At 56.0% G+C, this 20807-nt stretch overlaps 1 protein-coding gene across 1 annotated transcript; it reads right to left on the reverse strand.

Moving 5' to 3' along the window:
• Nucleotides 1–313: 313 nt before the first annotated feature.
• TAS1R2 (taste 1 receptor member 2) lies at nucleotides 314–20173 on the reverse strand. Its single transcript, XM_045034873.1, is given in 10 exon segments — nucleotides 314–996; nucleotides 998–1560; nucleotides 1563–1816; nucleotides 2991–3106; nucleotides 9664–9752; nucleotides 9755–9925; nucleotides 14537–15062; nucleotides 15377–15547; nucleotides 16252–16257; nucleotides 19760–20173. Coding segments are annotated over 10 exon segments (2010 nt in total). The 5' UTR covers nucleotides 19763–20173; the 3' UTR covers nucleotides 314–885.
• Between the last annotated feature and the right edge of the window lie 634 nt (nucleotides 20174–20807).

Here is a 20807-nt window from a genome sequence, read left to right on the forward strand (position 1 = left end):
TCTCCGATCCTCCGATGTCCCGGCGAAGCAGGTATTGTTCCTATTTTATCTGATTTATTTTTAATCTTTTTAAATATAATTTATCGTCAAATTGGCTAATACACAGTGTGTCAAGGGTGCCCTTGGTTTATTGTTCCTATTTTAGAGAAGGGGCCGTGTAGGCTCCGAAACAGTAAATAGAATTGGCCCAAAGTACACGGCTCAGAAGTGGCAACGCGGAAATGGAAGCTGAGGTCTCTGATCCCAGTCTTCTTTCTTGCGGCGACGGGGGGGGGAGGGGGGAACCTCTGGAAACAAGAAGGAAACGCCTTCGTTTCACCCAAGGGAGGTTTATTCATAAGCATTTATGAAGCAGCCCCTATGCGCAGCCATGACTCAGAGAAGCTGGGTCCCAAGCTGGGTCCCAAGCTGGGGGGCGGGGGAGTCTGGGAGGTGAGGCGCAGACACGTGGGCAGGGAGTGAATGATGCCGGGCAGATGTCCCCCAACACCAGCCCCAGCCCAGCCTTCCAGCATGGCTGCCCGGAGCCGGAACCTGCGGACACCCGCTGTGACCACCAGATGGCGACTGTGGGCTGCTTCGCTCCATCTCTGTCTTGGAGACCCATAGGGAGGTCACCCCGGCTCCTTTCCTTAGCATGGGTGGCAGTGCCTGGCAAGCCAAACGGCTGCAGGGAAAGCGTATTTTTAGGCATCCACCAGCGGGTGGGTAAAAACGGCCAGGGTGCAGAGAACCTGGAGGGGGAGGCCAAATCAGAGAGTAGGGCGGGGTGGTGTCCCTGCTCCCAGCAGGGGCTGAATGAGTCACCACCACCCCCAGCCCCACCCCTGGTCTCCATCTCCCAGGACCGAGCCCTCTGGCCCCCTGGGCAGCCAGGGGGCAGCGCTAGTCCTTCCCCGTGGTGTAGCCCTGAATCATGCTGCTGAAGTAGACGGGCGTGTTGCGATCCGGGTAGAAGAGGACCACGCAGCACTTGGGGCCGAAGTAGCCCAGGGGTCAAAGCGCCCAGAAGGTTGAGCACTGCGACCACGAGGTGCAGGATGGTGACCAGGACCCCCTCGTAGACAGACATGAAGGTACAGAGGGAGATGGAAGAGGTGAAGTAGAAGGTCATGCGGAAGGTGAAGAACTTGGCCTCGTTGTGGGTGGTGGGCAGCTCCTTGCCCACGTAGGCGAAGCCGAAGCCCGCCACGGACAGAAGCGGGTCCAGGCTGGTGTCGAACAGGAGCACGTTGTGGTAGTTGCAGGCGAGAACCGCGATCTTGGGGTCATCGGGGTCGGGGAGGGCGGCGGGCTCGGCGGTCGCGGCCAGCACGTTGCCCGCCACGATGACCACCTTGAGCACCGTGAAGGACGCCACGAAGACACAGGGCCCGTGGTAGCGGACCCAGTAGCCGTAGGCACGCGGGAGGCACCTGGCCATGTTGAAGACGCGGACGATCTGGAAAGAGCGCACGGTGACACGGGAGATACAGACGGTGAAGCAGAGGGTGAAGAGGGTCTGGCGGCCGAGGCACATGAAAAACGCGGGCTGCCCGATGTACATGGGGACCGTCACCTATACAGCAGGGGCATCGGCATCGGGAAGCATCTGGGGCCCCCGGCCGAGCGAACCATGGGCGCGTGGCGGTGCCTCCAGAAGATCACCAGGATGGCCAGGGTGCGGAGGGAGCCCAGGATGGACAGCACGGCCACAGCGACGGCGGGTGCCTCGCGCCATTCACGGGAGGCCAGCCGCCGCTTGAAGCAGGAAGCGTCGTTCCTCCGGGACCACCCGCAACTCGGGCAGGGCCGGCAGCCAAACTCGTCTGCAAGAGCCCACAGCAGTTCCCGTCAGATACACCCACCTTCCCGGCACCCACATCCTCTGCACCTGCACCCGGCCAGGCTGTAGGGGTAGGGAGGGGGCGAGCCAAGGGTGATGCCTGCGGTCGTAGCCACCTCTCACTGCGTCCCTCGTATCCACCGGCCCATCAGATCCTCACTGCAACCCCAGTTCACAGATGTGGCATCTGAGGCTCCTCCAGGCAGTTACAAAACCAGACAGTTACAGAGGCAGGATGTGGTCCAAGGTCCCCTTGACTCAGAGCCTGGCAACCGTAATGCCTCCCTTCCAAGACCGTACCCTCTGGTGAGATGGACATTCGACCATTTATTCAAGTTTCTTTTTGAGCGCCACCCACTGTGATAGGCATCTGAGATGGGAGAGCACAGATGTGGATAAAACCGAGCCTCCTGACTTCCAGCTACTGATCAATTGCAAACAAACTTTTGTTGAGCACCTACTCTGTGCCCTGGGCTCTGCTGGGCACGTCGTAAGTACTCTGATCGGTAGATGTACAGAACCGCTTAGTTACTAATCTGTGAAGTCATGAAAAAAAAATAATTCGGCCCCAACGGTGAACTGTGGTAAACACTGGAGGGATGACATTGTCCCTCCCTTCCTGGAGTTTATGATCTATAGGGGGAGATGTCAATTCTTCTCATCAAGGATGTCACTCAATAAACATTCACCGAGCAAACATTATATCCTCCGAACTACACGAGGCACTCGGGAGGCCACAGAGAGAAATTAGATCCTAGCCCTGTCTGCCAGAAACATTTCTTCTACGGACAGAGACATTCATTCATTTGTGTGTTTGTTCGTTCGTTCATTCATTCATTCGTTCGTTCATCCGGTGGACATTCTCTGGCCTGACCCCCCTGGGCCCTCAGCTACATGTGTGTGCAGAGGGGATCAGTTACAGCCTCGCCTGGTTGAGGGCTGTTCCTTCTCCCACCCCCACGCCCTCACAGCATTGAAGATTTTTCTTACACCAGCGGTTAGGGAGATACAAGCGGAGTCAAAACATGGTCCCTGGCCTTTGGACACCTGTGTCCCCTGGATGAGACTCCAGAGACCCTGCCAAAGATGAAGGGCCCTGAGAGCCCCAGGGCGGGGCAGGGCAGGGCAGGGCAGGGGTGTGGGTCTGTGAGTCCCATCTGCAGTTTGGTTGAGGAAGGTGCCCGGAAGGCAGTCGAGACACTCGAAGCAGCAGGGATGAATACCCACGGGCTTCTTCCTTTGCCCAGGCTGGCAGTCCTTGGAACACATGGACACGGGGATCTGGAGGGAGGAAGGCAAGAGATTCTGAGCCCAACCAGCAGGATGCTCAGGAAAGGGAGCCTGGCCCCTGTCCGGGATGGGGAAGGAGCAGGGATTGCCACTAGAACGGGACCTTTGTAGGGACCCCCGCCCCTTCGTTTGGCCTCCCTGAGACCTGGTCCACCTTCTTCAGGTAACAGTGCGCGCGACTGTCGAGACGGAGACTTTCTGAGATTGCCGGGCAGATAAGATGTGGCTCTGGAGCTGCCAGCAGCCATCGTGTCTCCATAGGGAGGACATTCCAAGGAAGGACCTGAGATCTGGAGGGAATGAGACCCTGGATCTATCCGTGCCTGGAGTCTCATGGTCCACTCCTGGAGTTTTCGGTGATGGGAGGGAACAACTTCACTTTGTAGAGTGGGGCAAAACCCATCCTAAAATTCAGATGGCATCTCAAGGGACCCTGAGTTCCCAACGCAATCTTGAAAAAGAACAAAACTGGGGATGCACATTTCCTGACTTCAACACTGAACTGCGAAGCTGCAGTAAAATCCAAGCGCTGTGGTGCTGGCATAAAAGACACACATACAGGGGCGCCCGGGGGGCTCAGTCGGTGGAGCGTCCGACTTCGGCTCAGGTCACGATCTCGCTGTTCGTGGGTTCGAGCCCCGCGTCGGGCTCGGTGCTGACAGCTCAGAGCCTGGAGCCTGTTTCGGATTCTGTGTCTCCCTCTCTCTCTGTCCCTCCCCTGCTCACACCCTGTCTCTCTCTCAAGAATAAAGAAAGATTTAAAAAAAGAGTTTTGTATTTGTTTTTTTTTTTTTAAAGACACACATACAGACCAATAAAATAGAATAGAGAGTCCAGACACAAACCCTCACACATACAGTCAAATGATTTTTGACGGGTGTTCCAAGACCATTCGGTGGGGGAAAGATCGTTTTTCCGATGAATGGTGCTGGGAACGCTGGATATCCACGTACAAAAGAGTAAAGTTGGACCTGATGCCCCGTGCGGGTACCTCAGAATGGATCCATGACTTACAGGGAGACCTAAAATCATAAAAGCTGCTACAAGAAAACACCGGGCACAAGTTTCAGGACACTGGATCTGGCAGTGACCTTCCTGGCTAGGACTTCATGAAAATGGAAAACGTTTGTCCACCAAACGACAGAGAGAGTAATGTACGGAGAGCGTAAAAAGGCGCCCCACAGAATGGGCGACAATATCTGCATGTTGTTCATCTACCAAGGGATTAATATCCAGCATATACAAAGAACTCCTAAAACATGATAACTGAACTCGGAAACGGACAAAGGACCTGAACAGAGATTTCTCCAAAGAAGATACACACATGGCGAATCAGTACTTGAAAAGCTGCTCAATCAGTAATCATGAGGGAAAGGCAAATCAAAACTACAGTGAGAGACCAGCCTACGCCCATTGGGATGGTTGCTATCAAAAAAACGGGTCATAACCCGGGCTGGCAAGGATGCAGAGGAACCGGAACCTCCTCATTCACCACTGGGAGTGTAGCCTGGGATGGCGGTGGTGGAAAACGGTATGGCGGTTCCTCAAAAAATTAAAAACAGAATTAACACACGATCCGGCTTCCACTTCTGGGTGTCTACTCAAAAGAATTGAAAGCAGAGATTCAAAGAGACACTTGTACCCCCGTGTTTAGTGCAGCATTATTCACGATAGCTTAAATGTAGAAGCGACCCAAGTGTCCATTGATGGATGAACGGATAAGCGAAATGTGATATATACCTAGAACGGATTATTCAGTCTAAAGAGGCAAGAAAATTCTGACACACGCCTCAAAACGGATGAACCGTAAGAACATGATGTGGAGTGAAATTAGCCAGTCACAGAAAGACAAATGCTGTGTGGTTCCGTTTATATGAGGTTCTGAGTCCAATTCATAGGACCAGAATGTAGAAGGGTGGCTTCAGGGGCGGGAAGGAGGGGAGAGTGGGGAGTTAGTGTTTAAGAAGTACAAAGTTTCGGGGCACCTGGGTGGCTCAGTCCGTTAAGCGTCCGACTTCAGCTCATGATCTCACGGCCTGTGGGTTCGAGCCCCGCGTCGGGCTCTGTGCTGACAGCTCGAAGCCTGGAGCCTGCTTCCATTCTGTGTCTTCTTCTCTCTCTGCCCTCCCCGGCTCATGCTCTGCCTCTGTCTCTCTCTCTCTCTCTCTCTCTCAAAAATAAACATTAAAAATTATTTTACATTAATATATACCCAAACTTATAGAAGGCAGTGAACGCAGTACTTAGAGGGGATTGTGCAGCTCTAAATGCCTGATTAAAAGAGGAGAAAGCTCTCAAATCACTACCATTGCTGTCTTATTACAGTTAAGTTTACTCTTCTATTCTCTGTCCACATGGAACTGGATCGCTCTGACTTTCGGCAGAACATCATGCGGGTCCACTTTATTCATGGCATCGTACCGACGGGATCTGGTGAGTAGGAAGCAGGAAGCACCCTTCACGCCCACGCGAGACACAAATACTTAGGTACGAGGGTATGTGATAAGGGCCCTGCCACACCGGTGATGCTTTCAGGGCTCCTGTGGTCTGGGAAAGTCCAGGACATCCTGTCTACGCGACAGGGCGACTTGTGACATCTTCTACCTTCTGCCGTTAGAGACGTCTGGCACTTGGCGAACCTCTCGAGATTGGGGGCGACCGCATAAATCGCTCTTGGAAAGACTGCTGCAACCCACATTTATCAGGTGGCTCGGACGACGTCCGGTTTCCAGGCAAACGATGACAAGCCGGAGGAGGACCCTGAAGCAGGCTCTGGCTGTGGGACGTGCTGTCCTTGCCACTCGGGCCATGTGGCCAAGCAGATTTGCTGATGCCAGCGTCATCTGCAGGGGACAAGAGGGTCCAGCCCCAGTTCAAGAGGTTGCAAAACGTAGCTACAACATACCTTCCACCAGAGTACGATTCGCTATTTGAAAATCAGCTCCTGGTGTCCTGCCGGGCCTTCGTGGAGAACAAGCACGTGGCCTCAGGACATCAAGTGACTCTCAGAGGCACGGAGCTGCGTGGTCAGGCAGGAAGAGTGGCAAATGTCCACGCAACGGAAATGGCACATTTGGGATCAGGCCAAAGCAGGCCCCGGGGGAGGCGGGGAGGGGGGCCGGACATGTATGTTTCTTAGGTCAGTGATTCACAGGTAATCTATCCCCAGCTTGATATATTAACCTGAGCTCAAAACGGACCGTCGCCACACTAGGCTCCTCTTGGGGACGCCTCCGAAGGGCGGTAACAAGGGAACGTGTCCCCAGGGGGTAGAGTTGAGAGCACAGCACGTGTTTGTTCACTTGGTGTGGACGGAGAAAGGCCCCGGAGAGCGGATATTCTTGGACGGCTGGGCAGCGACGAGTGGCTTGGCCGGCTGCCCGGTGGGCCTGGAGAGAACAAGACCAGAAGAGTGGAGAAGACATCGTCTGGGCGGAAGGGTGTGTGCGTGGATGTACGAGAGTGAGCGCAGAGCCTGATGATCTTTGTGTCTCGGGCCCATGCCCGTCGAGAACCCAGGGAGCGATGAAGAACCAGACGGAAAGGACGAAGCTTCCAGTACGGGTCAGCCGCCCCCGGGGCTGGCACGGAGTGCCCGCGGTGGCGAGGATGGGGGCTGTGGGCGGGAGCTCAGTGGCTTGGGCTTCCTCTCCGTGGTCGGCACCGCTGAACACCTAACCTTCCAGCCCGGAACCCACACTGAGCCTTTGATTTGGTGCCATTCTACATGGATGCTGGCCCATCTATCAACCACAGGTGCCTTCTTCCCTGGAGGGAGAACTGACTCATCCGTGTAAGAATGTGCCTCCCCTGTCTGCCACGCAGCACCCCCACCCCAGGGCGTACAGAGTGAACGAGTTAGTGTCATGGGTTCCCCCACAAAGTCACCCCAGACAAGAGACCCATTGTACAGCAAAGGGGGTGTGATGGGGGCACATGACCACAGGATCCACTGATCCCAACACATTCCACACCACCATCGAGAAGTATCCCGTCTGATAAAATGATGGTATGGTGTATTAAGCGTTCAGGTAAGGTACCAGCTGGGGGACAGACAACACCTTGAGGGTAGGGACACTGCCCTTCAGGGTGAGGTATCAGCATTGAATGAAAGGCGGGTATGTAGCACTGTGGCCCCAACAGCTAGAACACGTGGGTCCAGCCACCACGGGGCGGAAGAAGGATCGGCCACGCTCACCATTGTTCCCGGGGGCTCGTTGTTAGAACCGGTGCTTCTTGTCCCCACAGGCTGGACTCTTCTGGAATCCAGGGTCTGGCCTCCAAAGAGGGAACATGTCTACATATCCCCAGACAAAATGGGTGCTAGGTTACCTCCTGGCTTTTCAGGGGCCACACGTCAGGGAACGAGAAGGCCAAGAAAGGAGGAGGTAGTTAACTTGGATTAGCAGGAGGGCCAGGTCCCCACCACACAAGAGGGTAGGAAGGAGCAGGTCTGGAGTCCAGAAGATTCACCGCAGTGGCCGGGTCATTACTGGCACCTGCCACAACCACAGGCCGGCACGGACAAGGCGACTACGGGCTCAGACACCCGGGGACAAATGTTGAGCCAAGTGGCCAAGGGCGAAGGACTCCGGAATGGATGGCAGAAGGGAGGGATGAGGAACAGCGCTCCACCTGGCCCCCACTGCAGCTACAGGGCCTGTGATGGTGTCCACTCGAGTCCCCGTGAAGACGCTGGGCTGGCTGCTGCCCCAAACGCGCCAGCCCACCAGGCTGTGGGGAGGACGTGAGCACAGCGACGGGTGGCCATCCATCTCTGTGGCTTCTCTCACGTTTTCTCGGCCCACCTTCTAGTCCTGCCCCTGCCATAGCAACCAATCCATGCAGGGGTTACCTGTCAGCACCTCCCCTAAGCTGCACTCGGTCTCTTTCGCTCTCTGCCCGGGGGCTGTCGTGTGAGATGCTCGTGGGGAGCTGCTGGGCACCCGCACATGTGTGACCTGGAGGCACAAGGGAGTTAATGCCCCGTGCGGTGACCTTGGGCCACAGCGGGCAGGGGGGTGGTACAGACCAGTGGATCCATTCTCTTCCTTCCCTTGGGGACAATTCTAAAGTGGTCCCTCAGAAGGTTCCGGTAAGATCGAGCTCACAGTCGGTGTCCAGCTTAAGAACATTCCCTGCTACTGACCTTCTCTCTATCCTTAATGGATTCTCCCCCATCACCCACTCCTGCTCCCATGGAGCGTATCCTGGAATAAACTGCACATAAACCCTTGCCTCAGGCTCTGCTTCCCAGGAAAAACCCCAGGCGAAGACACTGTTATTTGTTGACTTGCGTCCCCTCGAAGTTCACTGAAGTCTGAAACCCCAGGACCTAAAAATGTGAACTTATTTGGAACTAGGATCATTTCAGAGGTAATCAGTTAAGACGAGGTCATCCTGGAGTAGGGCGGGCCCCTCTCCAATATGACCCATGTCTTTATAAAGGGGGAGATTTGGAGACAGACACCCCCACAGGGAGAGTGCCCCGTGGAGGTGACCACAGAGGTCGGGTGAGAAAACCCCAAGCCAAGGAAAGCCAGCGATGGCCAGCTAACCACCAGAAGTTGGGAGAGAGGCCTAGAACATCCTCCCTCTGGAGAGGGTTCCAGAAGGAACCAACCCTACTGACGGCTTGAGTTGGACTTCCAGCCCCCAGACTGTGGCCCTTTGTGACAGCAGCCCTAGCAAACCATTAAAGACACCAACCCAACTGACTCCATAAAAACCCCCACGAAGCATAGGAACTAGAAGCACCCGGGACCACAGAAACTGTGGATAAAGTGTGCAGTCCATTGGGAGGACTGGTGAAGGCAGGCGGAGCTTTTGTTTTATTATTTTTAAGTAGGCTGCGCGCCCAGCACGGAGCCCAACACAGGGGTCTAAACTCACGACCCTGAGATCAAGACCTGAGCTGAGATCCAGAGTCGGATGCTTAACTGACTGAGCCACCCAGGTGCTCTGGGTCTTTGAACTTTTAGATCCCCCCACCTCCCCCCTTCCCCACGAGGCTGGGTCTCTACCCTTCCCCACATCGCGGCCATTCTGACAGCTTGTAAGCTAAGAGGGTAAAACAAAGGAGCTTTCAGACTGACAGATGTCAGACACAGGTGAAGGCACAGCTACTGTCCCCAAAACGCGAGTACTAATCGATGGGATGTAGACTGAATGCTGTGTATAGAGACGTGCGAAAGCTGTGTGGCCTTTTATGGGTCACGCGACCCCCTCTGTGCCTCCAGTTTCCCAACCCCAAAGACAGGAGGAACAGTACTCTCTATTTCCCAGGGTTGACATGAGAATTGAAGTCCTTAGCACACACGTGTCCACCTAACGTTCACTTTGCGCAGCCCCCTGAGCCCCTGGGTCCTGAGGATCCAGAAAGCTCTAGACTTCCACAGTGCTTAGTCAATGGGAGGAGGGACACCCACAAATAGGGACGCCATCATTGCTCGATAATGGATCTCAGGTCCACAGGGCCCTTGCCACCCCTGCACGAGCCAGTGCCCAGACCCAGGTCCCAGCCCCCCACCAGCCCTCCGAGAGCTGACCGTGTTGTTGGCCGTGTGCCAGGAGACGTCACGGATGGCCCTCAGCCGTCATAGCACCGGGCAGTAGGAGGCGACGCTCCAGAAAGGTTCTGGCTCAGGTCCCACCGTCCCTGGATGATCTCCAGGCGCATGAGTAGGTCCCCTCGCTGGTCAAAAAAGATCTGGTGGCCCAGGAGGGTGAAGTTGACCTTCCAGATTTCCTGAAGCAGCTGGGAGGCCACAGGGAAAGGAAGCGACGCTGGCGTCAGAAGTCGGGCTCGATCTGGGCGCCTGGGTGGCGCAGTCGGTTAAGCGTCCGACTTCAGCCAGGTCACGATCTCGCGGTCCGTGAGTTCGAGCCCCGCATCAGGCTCTGGGCTGATGGCTCGGAGCCTGGAGCCTGTTTCCGATTCTGTGTCTCCCTCTCTCTCTGCCCCTCGCCCATTCATGCTCTGTCTCTCTCTGTCCCAAAAATAAATAAACGTTGAAAAAAAAATTAAAAAAAAAAAAAGAAGTCGGGCTCGATCCGGGGGAGAGTGACTACCCCACGAGACTGGGTGTCCACATCCCTACAAGGGGGCAATGAGACCGCAGATGTGGCCACCCGGGAGGCAGCGGCTGGGAGCCCCGGCTCTGTAGTCGGACACACCTGGGTTCAGGCACCAGCTCTGCCACCTGCTCTGAGCCTCGGGCCTGTCGCCCAACCCCCGTGAGCTCCAGTCTCCTCTTCTGTAAAGTAGGACAACAAAAACCCTGTCTCCCGGGCTCTGAAGCAACGCATGAGTTTCCCAATGTTGGGAGCTTAGCACAAGGCCTGCAAACCAGGAAGTGCTCCCCTCCGGCCGAGGTGTCGACATTATTCCTGCTCCTTGGAAGTCACCTCGGCCATCCCGCGGGGACCCAACACCTGGGCTCCAGAGTCCACCGCCTGTCTCGCTTGCAAGGGTCAGCTGCCCTCACCCCTGCCCCCTGGGTGCTTCCGGCTTCCCCACAGTTGCAGGCGACCCTCTGGTCTCTCCCCCGTGCCATCCCCCGTCACTGAGAATGCGGAAGCTGTACAAACTGGAACACGCTTTGGACTGGGCATCCTTTGGCCTGAATTCCAATCTGAGCTCCTTCCTCAATTTGCTGTGTGACTTTGGCCAAGTCACTGAACCTCTCTGGGCTGACCACCCCCCACCCCCCGCCCTCGAAAGAGCTTCCAACTTAGATACCCCATCAATCTGACTCCTCGGCTTTCCTTCCATAAATGAGAGAGTCTATTGGGCTATGTCTTGGGGGTCCAGCGCTCACCTCGCCTCGGGGACCGACAGACAGACAGCCAAGTGCTTCGGGCCCTAGCCTTCTTCCTGCTCTGCCCAGGGAGTGAGGTCTCCAGAAGCCTCTTTGGAATTTGCACATGTTGCTGGGACTGAGGGCAGTGGTCTTGGGAGCTGAGAGGAGGAAACTCCTCCCCGGTGGTGGCCTCTGGATGGGGATCCGGATGCCGTGAAGGGCCCACAGGGAACCAGGTCCTGGTGTCGGATTCCAGGGCTCGAAGGCAGGGGGTCAGAAAGTATTGTCCCTGCAACCCTCCTGAGTGGAGGAGGTCTGGACTATTGTCCAGACACTGGTGTCAGCAATGAATGAGGAGAAAGAGGAGGACATTTGGTTCCTACTCGGCAGCAGGTAATGTGCGCACATCACTGCTAATCCTCACAAAAACTCAGCAGGGTGCGTATTATCCTTTCCAGCCAGCACAGGAGAAACCTGGGGCTCAGAGATATTAATTAACTTGCCCCAGGTTGCACCGCTAGTGGGGCCAAGCTGGACTCAAACCCAGGTCTGCCTGAGGACAAAGCTCTGCCTCCCAACGGATGGACAGATGGGCCACAGCTGAGACGCTGGGGTGGACAGAGGCGGAGAGGACGCAGTGAAGAGCCAGTGAGGGTGGTGAGCAGGTGGCCTGTGGTCCCGGCCGGCTGGTCAGTGTTAGAGCCCCAAGGGCCCCAGTCCCAACCCTATTAAGTAAAAGGATTGGACCCCAAGACTCTGAGAACACCTTGCAACTCCAACACTCTATGATTCCATGACCTGCTGAAGATCTTCCCTTGGACTCCCAAAGCCCCCTCTCATTTGCCAGCCTGGATTTTCCCCAGCCTCCCCCTAATCACACCCTCCCCATCATCACGGGCGGAGCGTCCTCCTGGCCTCTATCTCCAAGTCTCCCCTTCACCCGGGCCTCCCCCTCCTCCCCGCCTCTCCGAGGGGCGCCCTCCTCTCCATCCCCACTGCCCCTGTCCTGGAGTATCACCACCCCCTGGCCACTCCCTAGCTGGGTGACCGTCACTCCTCTGAACCTCCATCTCCCCTCTGTATGGGCAGCAACCATCGAGTAACAGTGGTTACTCACAGGGCGTCTGGGGATAGATGATAATTCACACAGAGGGGTTAGCACAGTGCCGGGACATAGTAGGGGCTCATTCATTCATTCATTCATTCAAGAAATATCCACTGAGAGTCAACTCTGAGCCAGATCCGGTTCCAGCAGCTCAGGATACAGCACAGAACAGGACAGTAGGATTGAAAGGTCCCTGCTCTCCCCGGCCTACGTCTGGGAGGAGGAGGGTGGTGGGGAAGAGCCGATAAACAAGAAGGCAAGTAAATAGACACAACAAAGACACTTCGGGGTAAGAGTTATGACAAAAATCCACAGGCTGGCGTGGCATGACCCAGCATTGGGGGGAGGGGGCCCTGCACAAGTGGGGCCTTTGGGGTAACGGAGAGGGACAGCCAGAGCTCAGCTCGTCCCCTCACCGGGCCGTGTGCCCGCGGTAGGGTGGCATCTACCCCCGGGCAGAGGGCATCGTGGTCTAACGCGTCTGCACGAAAGGGCATCATTTCCACTGTTCACGCCAGTGGAGACCCTGGGTGACGTTGCCATAGGATGATGCGCTGGGCTCCCTGCTTCCTGTCCCTGTCACCTCTCCACCTTCACCCCAAACTGGCTTGTTGGATTGTCTTCAAAACAGCAGTTTGTGGGCTCCTACTGCGTCTAGAGCAAAGCTCCAGCTCCTTCATCCGGCACTTAATGCCCTCCAATGTCACCTGCAGCTCCCCTCGTCCCCCATCCTTTGGTCACAGTGGCCTGATCGCACGACCCAGACCACCATTCTCCTCCTGAGATGTCCAGTGCCTCCCTGGCCCTTCTCACTCCCAGCGATGCCGCCTCTCGCACACACACACACACACACACACACACACACACACATTGCAACTCTGACCTCCTGCAGCACTCAGCAGAGACAGATCTTCCCGACTGTCCTTGTCCTTCCCAGGGTGAGGGTCCGGGGCACCCGCAGTGCCCAGCCTGGGCCCGGCACGTCGCAGGTGCTCAGGAAATGAGTTGCCATGATTGGTGCTCTTTGGTCTCCACTGTTGGGAGAGGAAAGAAGTCAACTGGTCCTTCATCACAGCCATTGCCACAGGTGTCTAGGGAAGCTGAACAGTACGGTGGGAAAATCGGTGGGTTCAAAGGGCCGACCTGGGTTCAAAGCCACGAACCACTAAAACCACCTCAGACAGGTCACTTTGACTCCCTGTCTCAGCCTTCCTATCTGTGGATTATCGACCTCGTAGGATGGCCACGAGTTAGGGTGATGTACACCAGGCACTCATGGCCCACTGGATGCTCAAAAGACAGTAAAGCACCCATAATAATTATGTATATTATTAATGTAGCAGGGCACACAGTAAAATATAATATTCTGCTGGCTGAGGCTAGAATTCCTTTAAAGAATCATTGTAGTTTTAGAAAAAAATAAGCACTTAGGGTTGCAAGGTTAGGCTCTGAGATTATGGGGTGGAGAGGTTACAAACAAATAGATTAAGGGAAAGGGGGAGTTTTTGAAAGGGCTAACTCAATGGCTCTGTGGAGGAAGCAGACAAGCATATGGGGAGGGGGGATCGAGAAGAGGGGAGGAAGGCGAGAATAAAGACAAAATATAGACAGCGTTAGGGGAGTACCTAAGCCCCAAACTTTAAAGCAAACAAACGAACAAGGAAGCATTCAAGCACAGTGTGCATCTCTGATGAAATTCCCCTCTGGTCCTCCAGATCCTCAGTAAAATCTTCTTTTTTTTTTAAATTTTTTTTAACATTTATTTATTTTTGAGACAGAGAGAGACACAGCATGAACGGGGGAGGGATAGAGAGAGAGGGAGACACAGAATCGGAAACAGGCTCCAGGCTCTGAGCCATCAGCCCAGAGCCCGACGCGGGGCTCGAACTCGCGGACCACCAGATCGTGACCTGAGCCGAAGTCGGACGCTTAACCGACTGAGCCACCCAGGCGCCCCCTCAGTAAAATCTTCTACCTACATAAACTTCGTGGTTAGGTGTGTGTGTGTATGTGTGTGTGCACGCGCGGGTGTGCACGCAGATCAGAAAAATACAGATTTAAATTCCAGGTCTGAATCCAGGCGACTCCTTGCCTCCTTACTCCTCTGAATCGTCCAGACCTGGGACGAGAGAAGATGCATAAACCCAAAGCAGAGCCTCAGAGAGCTGAACACAGAAGTCCTCCCCCAAGGCCGCCACCCTGGAGAAACGGCAGGGGGCCCGGGGTGCCCACTGCCTGCCAGGCCTCCTTCCAGGAAACTTCACCCAAATCTCCTGCCGGGACAGGCTATCTTGGATGGGCATTAATGTAAAAAAAGGAGTTTTGTCACCATGAAGCACTTCTGGCTTTATGTGTCTGGGGACAGGGTACGTCCCCTGGCCTCTCCCGCCAGTTTGCCCAGGACCCGGCCAGAGAGGGGGACGCTAGAGCAGGGTAGTGGTCTCCATAGCAACCACTCAGGGCTGTGGCGGCGCCTGCGTGTGTGGCCCCGACTCTCCGTGGGTGGGGCCTCACCTGCCAGGGATAGACGACCCGGAGCTGCTGGTCTGGGTGCAGCCCAGGAGGCTGTGCAGCGCGTGGGCCTGTCGTGCAGGACCGGGTCGATGGCCCAGGACTCGGAGGCGATCCGCACGACGCCCGTGAGGTTCTGGCGGAGCACCTCGCGGAAGAAGTTGTGCAGGACCAGCTCTGGCGACAGCAGGACCACGACGCGCGCAGAGCTCTGCCGCTGCTGCTCGTCCACGATGGCCTTCAGGCGCCGGCGCTCCCACTGCGTCACCGCCTGGTTGGGCTGGGGCATGGGCAGCGTCTCCCGGAAGGCGATGCAGGTGTCGCCGCCGGCCGGGCGATCGCTGAGCAGCTGGCTGTCGTCGCGGCCGCAGTCGCCGCTGCTCACCAGCGCGATGATCCAGTTCCGGCGGAAGTACAACATCAGCTGCACCATGGCCTCGATCTGGTGATCGGCGCCCGGCGCTGTGGGCAGAAGGGCCGGGAAGCGCTGCTTGTCCCGTAGCTCGTCACTGATGGCGCTGTAGGTGATCTGCCGGAGAGCGGAGGGCCGCCAGCGTGAGCTAGGGCCTCACCGGGCCACCATCACCACCCTCCCGGGGTCACCACAGCCCCCCACCCTTCCCCTTGGCTGTCTCTGCTGCTGTTCGTGGCAGCCGGGTGGCCTCTGCGACCACTTGTCCGTCACCTTACTCCTCAGCTCAAAACTCCCCAACAGCTCCTAATGTCACTCGAGGACAGCCAGAGTCCTTCAGTGGCCCCCAAGGGGCTCCACCACTGACCCCGGCCCTCACCTCTCTGGCTTCATCTTCTCCTACTGTCCCGCCTGGTCCCGGGGCTGCTCACCGGTTCAGCCAACGCACCAGGCTCCTGCCGGCCTCTGCATTCGCTGCCCCCTCTTCCGGAGCGCTCTTCTAGGCACCCACATAGCTCCCTCACTCCTTCCCCTCCCTCAGGTCGTTGTCCAGTTGTCAGAAAGGCCCTCCTGGCCACCCCGCTTGAAACTGAGGTCTCCCCCTACCCGCCCGCCCACCGACCTGTCCAGCCTCCCTCGCCCTGCTGGCCTTTTCATTCTGTCCGGTGCACATCTCACTTCCCAACAGCCTGTATCACAGTGTTTACGGACATGGCCTGGCTCTCCCGCCAGGAGATGAGCTCTAGGTGTTGTTCCCTGCCGTATCCCCGGCCCTACAACAGCACCTGCTCCATAAATATTTGTTAAACATAAGAAAGAATGAGTTTAGTCCTGGACGAGATGCCTCATGTAAGCGTATTAATGTTTCCTAAGCACCTGCTATGTGTCAGACCCCTGGCACTTTACATGTGCCGAGCCTCGTGCTAGCTGCTTTTTAGGGCATAAAAACTTTTTTTTTTTAATGCATAAAAACCTTATGCCAGTTCTGGTCGAGGCACCTTTAATCATGACGATGACAACACTTACAATGACAGTAGTCAAACCAATGGCACTTTTTTGAGGACCTCTTATGCGTCAGGCCTTGTGCCGGGCAACCGTACGGGATAATGTCGAGCACTTCCTGAGTTTTCATCTTTGTGCAAGATGCTTTATGTACCATTACATAAGCGACTAGCTTCTGTGTCCTACAAACTCCTACTTGGCTTAAAGCCTTTAACGTTCAGACAGTCCCAGGATGGAACCGTTATCATCCCATTTTATAGGTGGGGAAGATGAGGCTCGGAGAGTTAAGAGACTTGCTCAAGACCTCACAATGGCCAAGATGCGGAGCCAAGATGCACACCCAGGTCTGTCTGCCTCCAAAGCCTGAGCTCTTAACCAAGCGGCTGGGCTGCCTTCCTAGGATTGGGGTTGACATTCTGACCCTACTTCCTGCCTCCTCCTACCCCCAGGACCGGTGGGGGGAAGTGAGCCCCCTGGATAACCACTCCTCTGCCTCCCAGCTCCTTACCCCAGGACCGAGGGGCCTCCCCTGTGGAAGGAGGAAGAGAGAGAGGAAGCGGGCCACAGTCACAGTGGACTCAGAGTTGCCAGGCCACCAACTGAGTTGACAGCCACCACACGGGGCACACAGTGGCTGTAGTCCTCCTGGATGGGCAAGGAACAGTCCTCCTTTGCCGGGGAGTGGAGCACGGGCTGGACGTCGTTGGAGGTGTAGCCGACATCCACCATCTCGTAGCCTAGCAGCACGCCAGGCAGCAGGCTGCTCTGGCTGTTAATCTCCTCCCCTGCAAAGCACATGGCCTGCATGAGATCGTAGCCCAACACCTTTATTTCATACCTGGGGGAGCCACGTGGGGTGGGGTGAGAGGCAGGTCCAGAGTGAGGGGGGGAAGGGACAGGAGAGCCGGGGAGTCCCCTCTGCCTGCCATAGGAAAGCCGAGGAGTGGCCCAAGAAGGAGCCACTCCAGAAGATTCTGACATTTTCATCTCATCGTTGTCACCTGCCACATCTCCAGAATGACCATCACCACCTACTATTCCTATCACCACTGCCATCACTATAACTGCGTTGTCTGTGACCACCATCACCGATACCACCGTCACCATCACCGCCATCACCATCACCTCCACCATCATCAGCACCACCATGACCAACACTGTCACCACCACCATCAGCACCACCATGACCAACACCATCACCATCACCATCAGTCACCAGCATCTTCATCACCATCACCACCATCACCACCATCATCATCACCACCATCACCATCACCCCACCATGACCAACACCATCACCTCCACCATCATCAGCACCACCATCACCATCACCACCACCATCATCAGCACCACCATGGCCAACACCATCACCACCATCATCAGTCACCACAATCTTCATCACCATCACCACCATCACCACCATCACCATCACCTCCACCATCATCAGCACCATCATGACCAACACCATCACCACCACCATGACCAACACCATCACCATCACCACCACCATCAGTCACCACCATCTTCATCACCATCACCACCATCACCATCACCTCCACCATCAGCAGCACCACCATGACCAACACCATCACCGCCACCACCACCATCACCACCATCACCACCATCACCACCATCACCATCACCACCACCATCAGCACAACCATCTTCATCACCATCACCACCGTCACCACCATCACCACCATCACCATCACCTCCATCAGCAGCACCACCATGACCAACACCATCACCACCACCACCATCAGCACCACCATGACCAACACCATCACCATCACCACCACCACCACCATCAGTCACCACCATCACCATCACCATCACACCACCAGCACCATCACCACCATCACCATCATCACCACCATCAGCACAACCATCTTCATCACCATCACCACTGTCACCACCATCACCACCATCACCATCACCTCCATCAGCAGCACCACCATGACCAACACCATCACCACCACCATCACCACCATCACCATCACCACCACCATCAGCACAACCATCTTCATCACCATCACCACCGTCACCACCATCACCACCATCACCATCACCACCACCATCAGCACAACCATCTTCATCACCATCACCACCGTCACCACCATCACCACCATCACCATCACCTCCATCAGCAGCACCACCATGACCAACACCATCACCACCACCATCACCACCATCACCACCATCACCATCACCTCCACCATCACCATCACCACCGCCGCCATCCTCACCATACTCTTCACTACTTGCATTAGCACCATTATTACTGCTATCAATCTTACCAGCATCACCACCGTCACTGAACTCCCCTCCGTCATCACCGGCATCAGAACATTCATTCGCCAATGTGCCGTCACTGGTACCACCACATTTGTCATTCTCAAGCCAGCATGTGATCTTCCCCGACGTCACATAAAGCTCTTTTTTCTCTCCCTCTCTCACAGGACGCCTTCACCCTCTCTGCACCAAGTCACTATCTCATCATCCCACGCTGGGTCCGCCATCCCAGCCTTCGCGCTTGCACAAAGGTGTCTCACCCAACCTTGAGTGATGCAGCCACCCCCAGGGCTCACAGGGGACAAGGTGAGTGGAGGAAATCCCTTCTGGTCCTGGAAGCACCCCTTCCCACCTAACCGCAGCCCTAGAGAAATGCAAACCTTCCCCTCCAGTCTGAGAACCTGCTACCGAAAAACCACATTTCTGCCTTCCAAAGGCATAACCCCCGGTGTCTAGACTTGGACTTGACACGGACTCAGTAGGAGTTCCCCACTTGACAAAGTAGGTGGGGGTGGTCTCTACAACCCCTCCAGGCTCAAATACCCTGTAACTCTTTATTTGTTAAGAGACGCAGTGGGACAACCAGCTCTCCATATTTCAGAATACAATTGCCAAAGATTTTGGTAACATGAACTGCATGGGGTCTCCCTGCAGGCCGGTGGGGATAATGCGGGATGAGAGGTTGGCAATGAATGACGAAGAGCATTTTGAGCCCTTGGTCCTGGCGTGGTCCCCTGAGGAGCACAGGACCAGCCCAGGCTTCCCACTCCGCCCCCATCGCCACTTCCAGCCCCACACTGGCGACTCACTCCTTGCACTGGGGCACCTGCAGGAGGCTGAGGTGGACGATGCCCTTCACGTTGGCATGGAGGGTGAAGAGGCCGCCGAGGAGGTAATCCCCAGCCAAGTAGAAGTCTGAGTTCTCAGCCGGCTCAGCCAGGAGCCGCGGCAGGATGATGAGGCAGCAGACTTCCCTTGCCCGGGGTCCCATGGCTGGGAAGTGAGGGGTCCCCGGAGGTGGCCCTGCCTCATCAGAGAGCTGGCAGCTTGACACCAGGGGATTTGCACAGACATTTACATAGTGACGGTCTTGCCGTGGCTGAAGGGGTGGGGAAACACCTCGACAGGTGGAGAAGCTTGAGAACTCTGGGGGGGAAGAAGAGGCTAGAATTAGGATGATCCCTTCCTAGGAGGGCATGGTGGGCCCTGGGGGGTCTGGGAGAACACCCTGCGGACGTAGAGAAAGCATGTCCTGCTATCTCGGACACAAACTTAACCTTCTGCCACTCGGTTAAGGACAGGTCTCATGCCCCTGACATTTCCAACATCTGGAAGTAAAGGGCACAGATACTCACCCAGGAGACAGAATAGAACCGGATCAAGTTGATCCTGGCAGGTAGTACTTAATATACGGCCCCTGACCCAGGACAGGTGTTCCAGTGAGAACCAGGCATCATGCTGTGTGCTCGCCATTCACCATCTTGCTCAATGATCGCAATAACGGGGACTATGACCAGCCCCATTCCACAGATGAGAAAACTGAGGCACAGAGAAGCTTACGAAGCTCACCCTGGGTTGCACAACCAGCAAAAGTGGGGACTCAAAGCACATAGTCAGATGCTAGGACCTGGTTCTCAATCTCCACGACGTATAACATCATGAGGTCACGGCCTTTGCTAAAAAGCAGCGTTTCAGCAGCTAAGAGAATGGGAGCGGCGAGGGAGGCGGTTAATACCCGTTAGCCCGACAACGCAGCAGTCAGCGCTGCTGGGTGAGCCCCGCTCTGGGTGCCCCCTTCGTACCCAGCACCAAGGGGCGGGGTTACTGCCAGAAAAGAGAGCTGTAAATTTCCAAAGGGAGATGGTTCCAGCAAACAGGGGACCCATCGGAATCTGAGACCCTGTCCGCGTAATGTCGTTGTGGTCCTTTGGTGGTCCGGAGGGAGCCTGGGGACACCTACTGTGGAATGCTCGACACAGACGAGTCTGTTACAGCTGGGGCCCGTTAAGGCCTCTGGGATCCAGGGTTGTGGGGAGAGGGGGTTCCCAGGCACAGAAAGCTGGCCGAAAACCTCATGCTCTCCCCCTGTCCCACCTCAGCCAAGCCCGGCTCCTTCTTCGAGGGCTAGTCGGTGCCTTGCCCCCTCCAGGAAACCACCCCTGGCCCCAGTTCACAGGAACCACCCCTGCTCTGAGCTGCAGAGGCACAGCGACTGCACGCATCAGTTCTAAGGAGGGAGAATAAAGATGCTGGTTGCTGGGAGGTCCCGGGACGTTCTGGAGACTCCCAGCAAAGTCAGGCTCTCTAACCAAGCTCGGGGGTAAGCAGATGGCAGAGAAAGAAAGCATCTAAATTAACCAGAGCCCCTGGGTGTGGCCCCAGCCCCAGGGTGCACAATGGGCAGAGAAAGAAAGCATCTAAATTAACCAGAGCCCCTGGGTGTGGCCCCAGCCCCAGGGTGCACAATGGCTGAGAGAGTCACGAACCCAGCAGGCGCTGACTAGCTCACGGTGCGGCAGGGCTGGGCGGGGTTCGAGGGACACAGACAGGACGCCCGGGGGACGTGGC

The sequence above is a fragment of the Felis catus genome, chromosome C1 (assembly GCF_018350175.1).
Source record: "Felis catus isolate Fca126 chromosome C1, F.catus_Fca126_mat1.0, whole genome shotgun sequence".
In the NCBI taxonomy this organism is placed as follows: Eukaryota; Metazoa; Chordata; class Mammalia; order Carnivora; family Felidae; genus Felis; species Felis catus.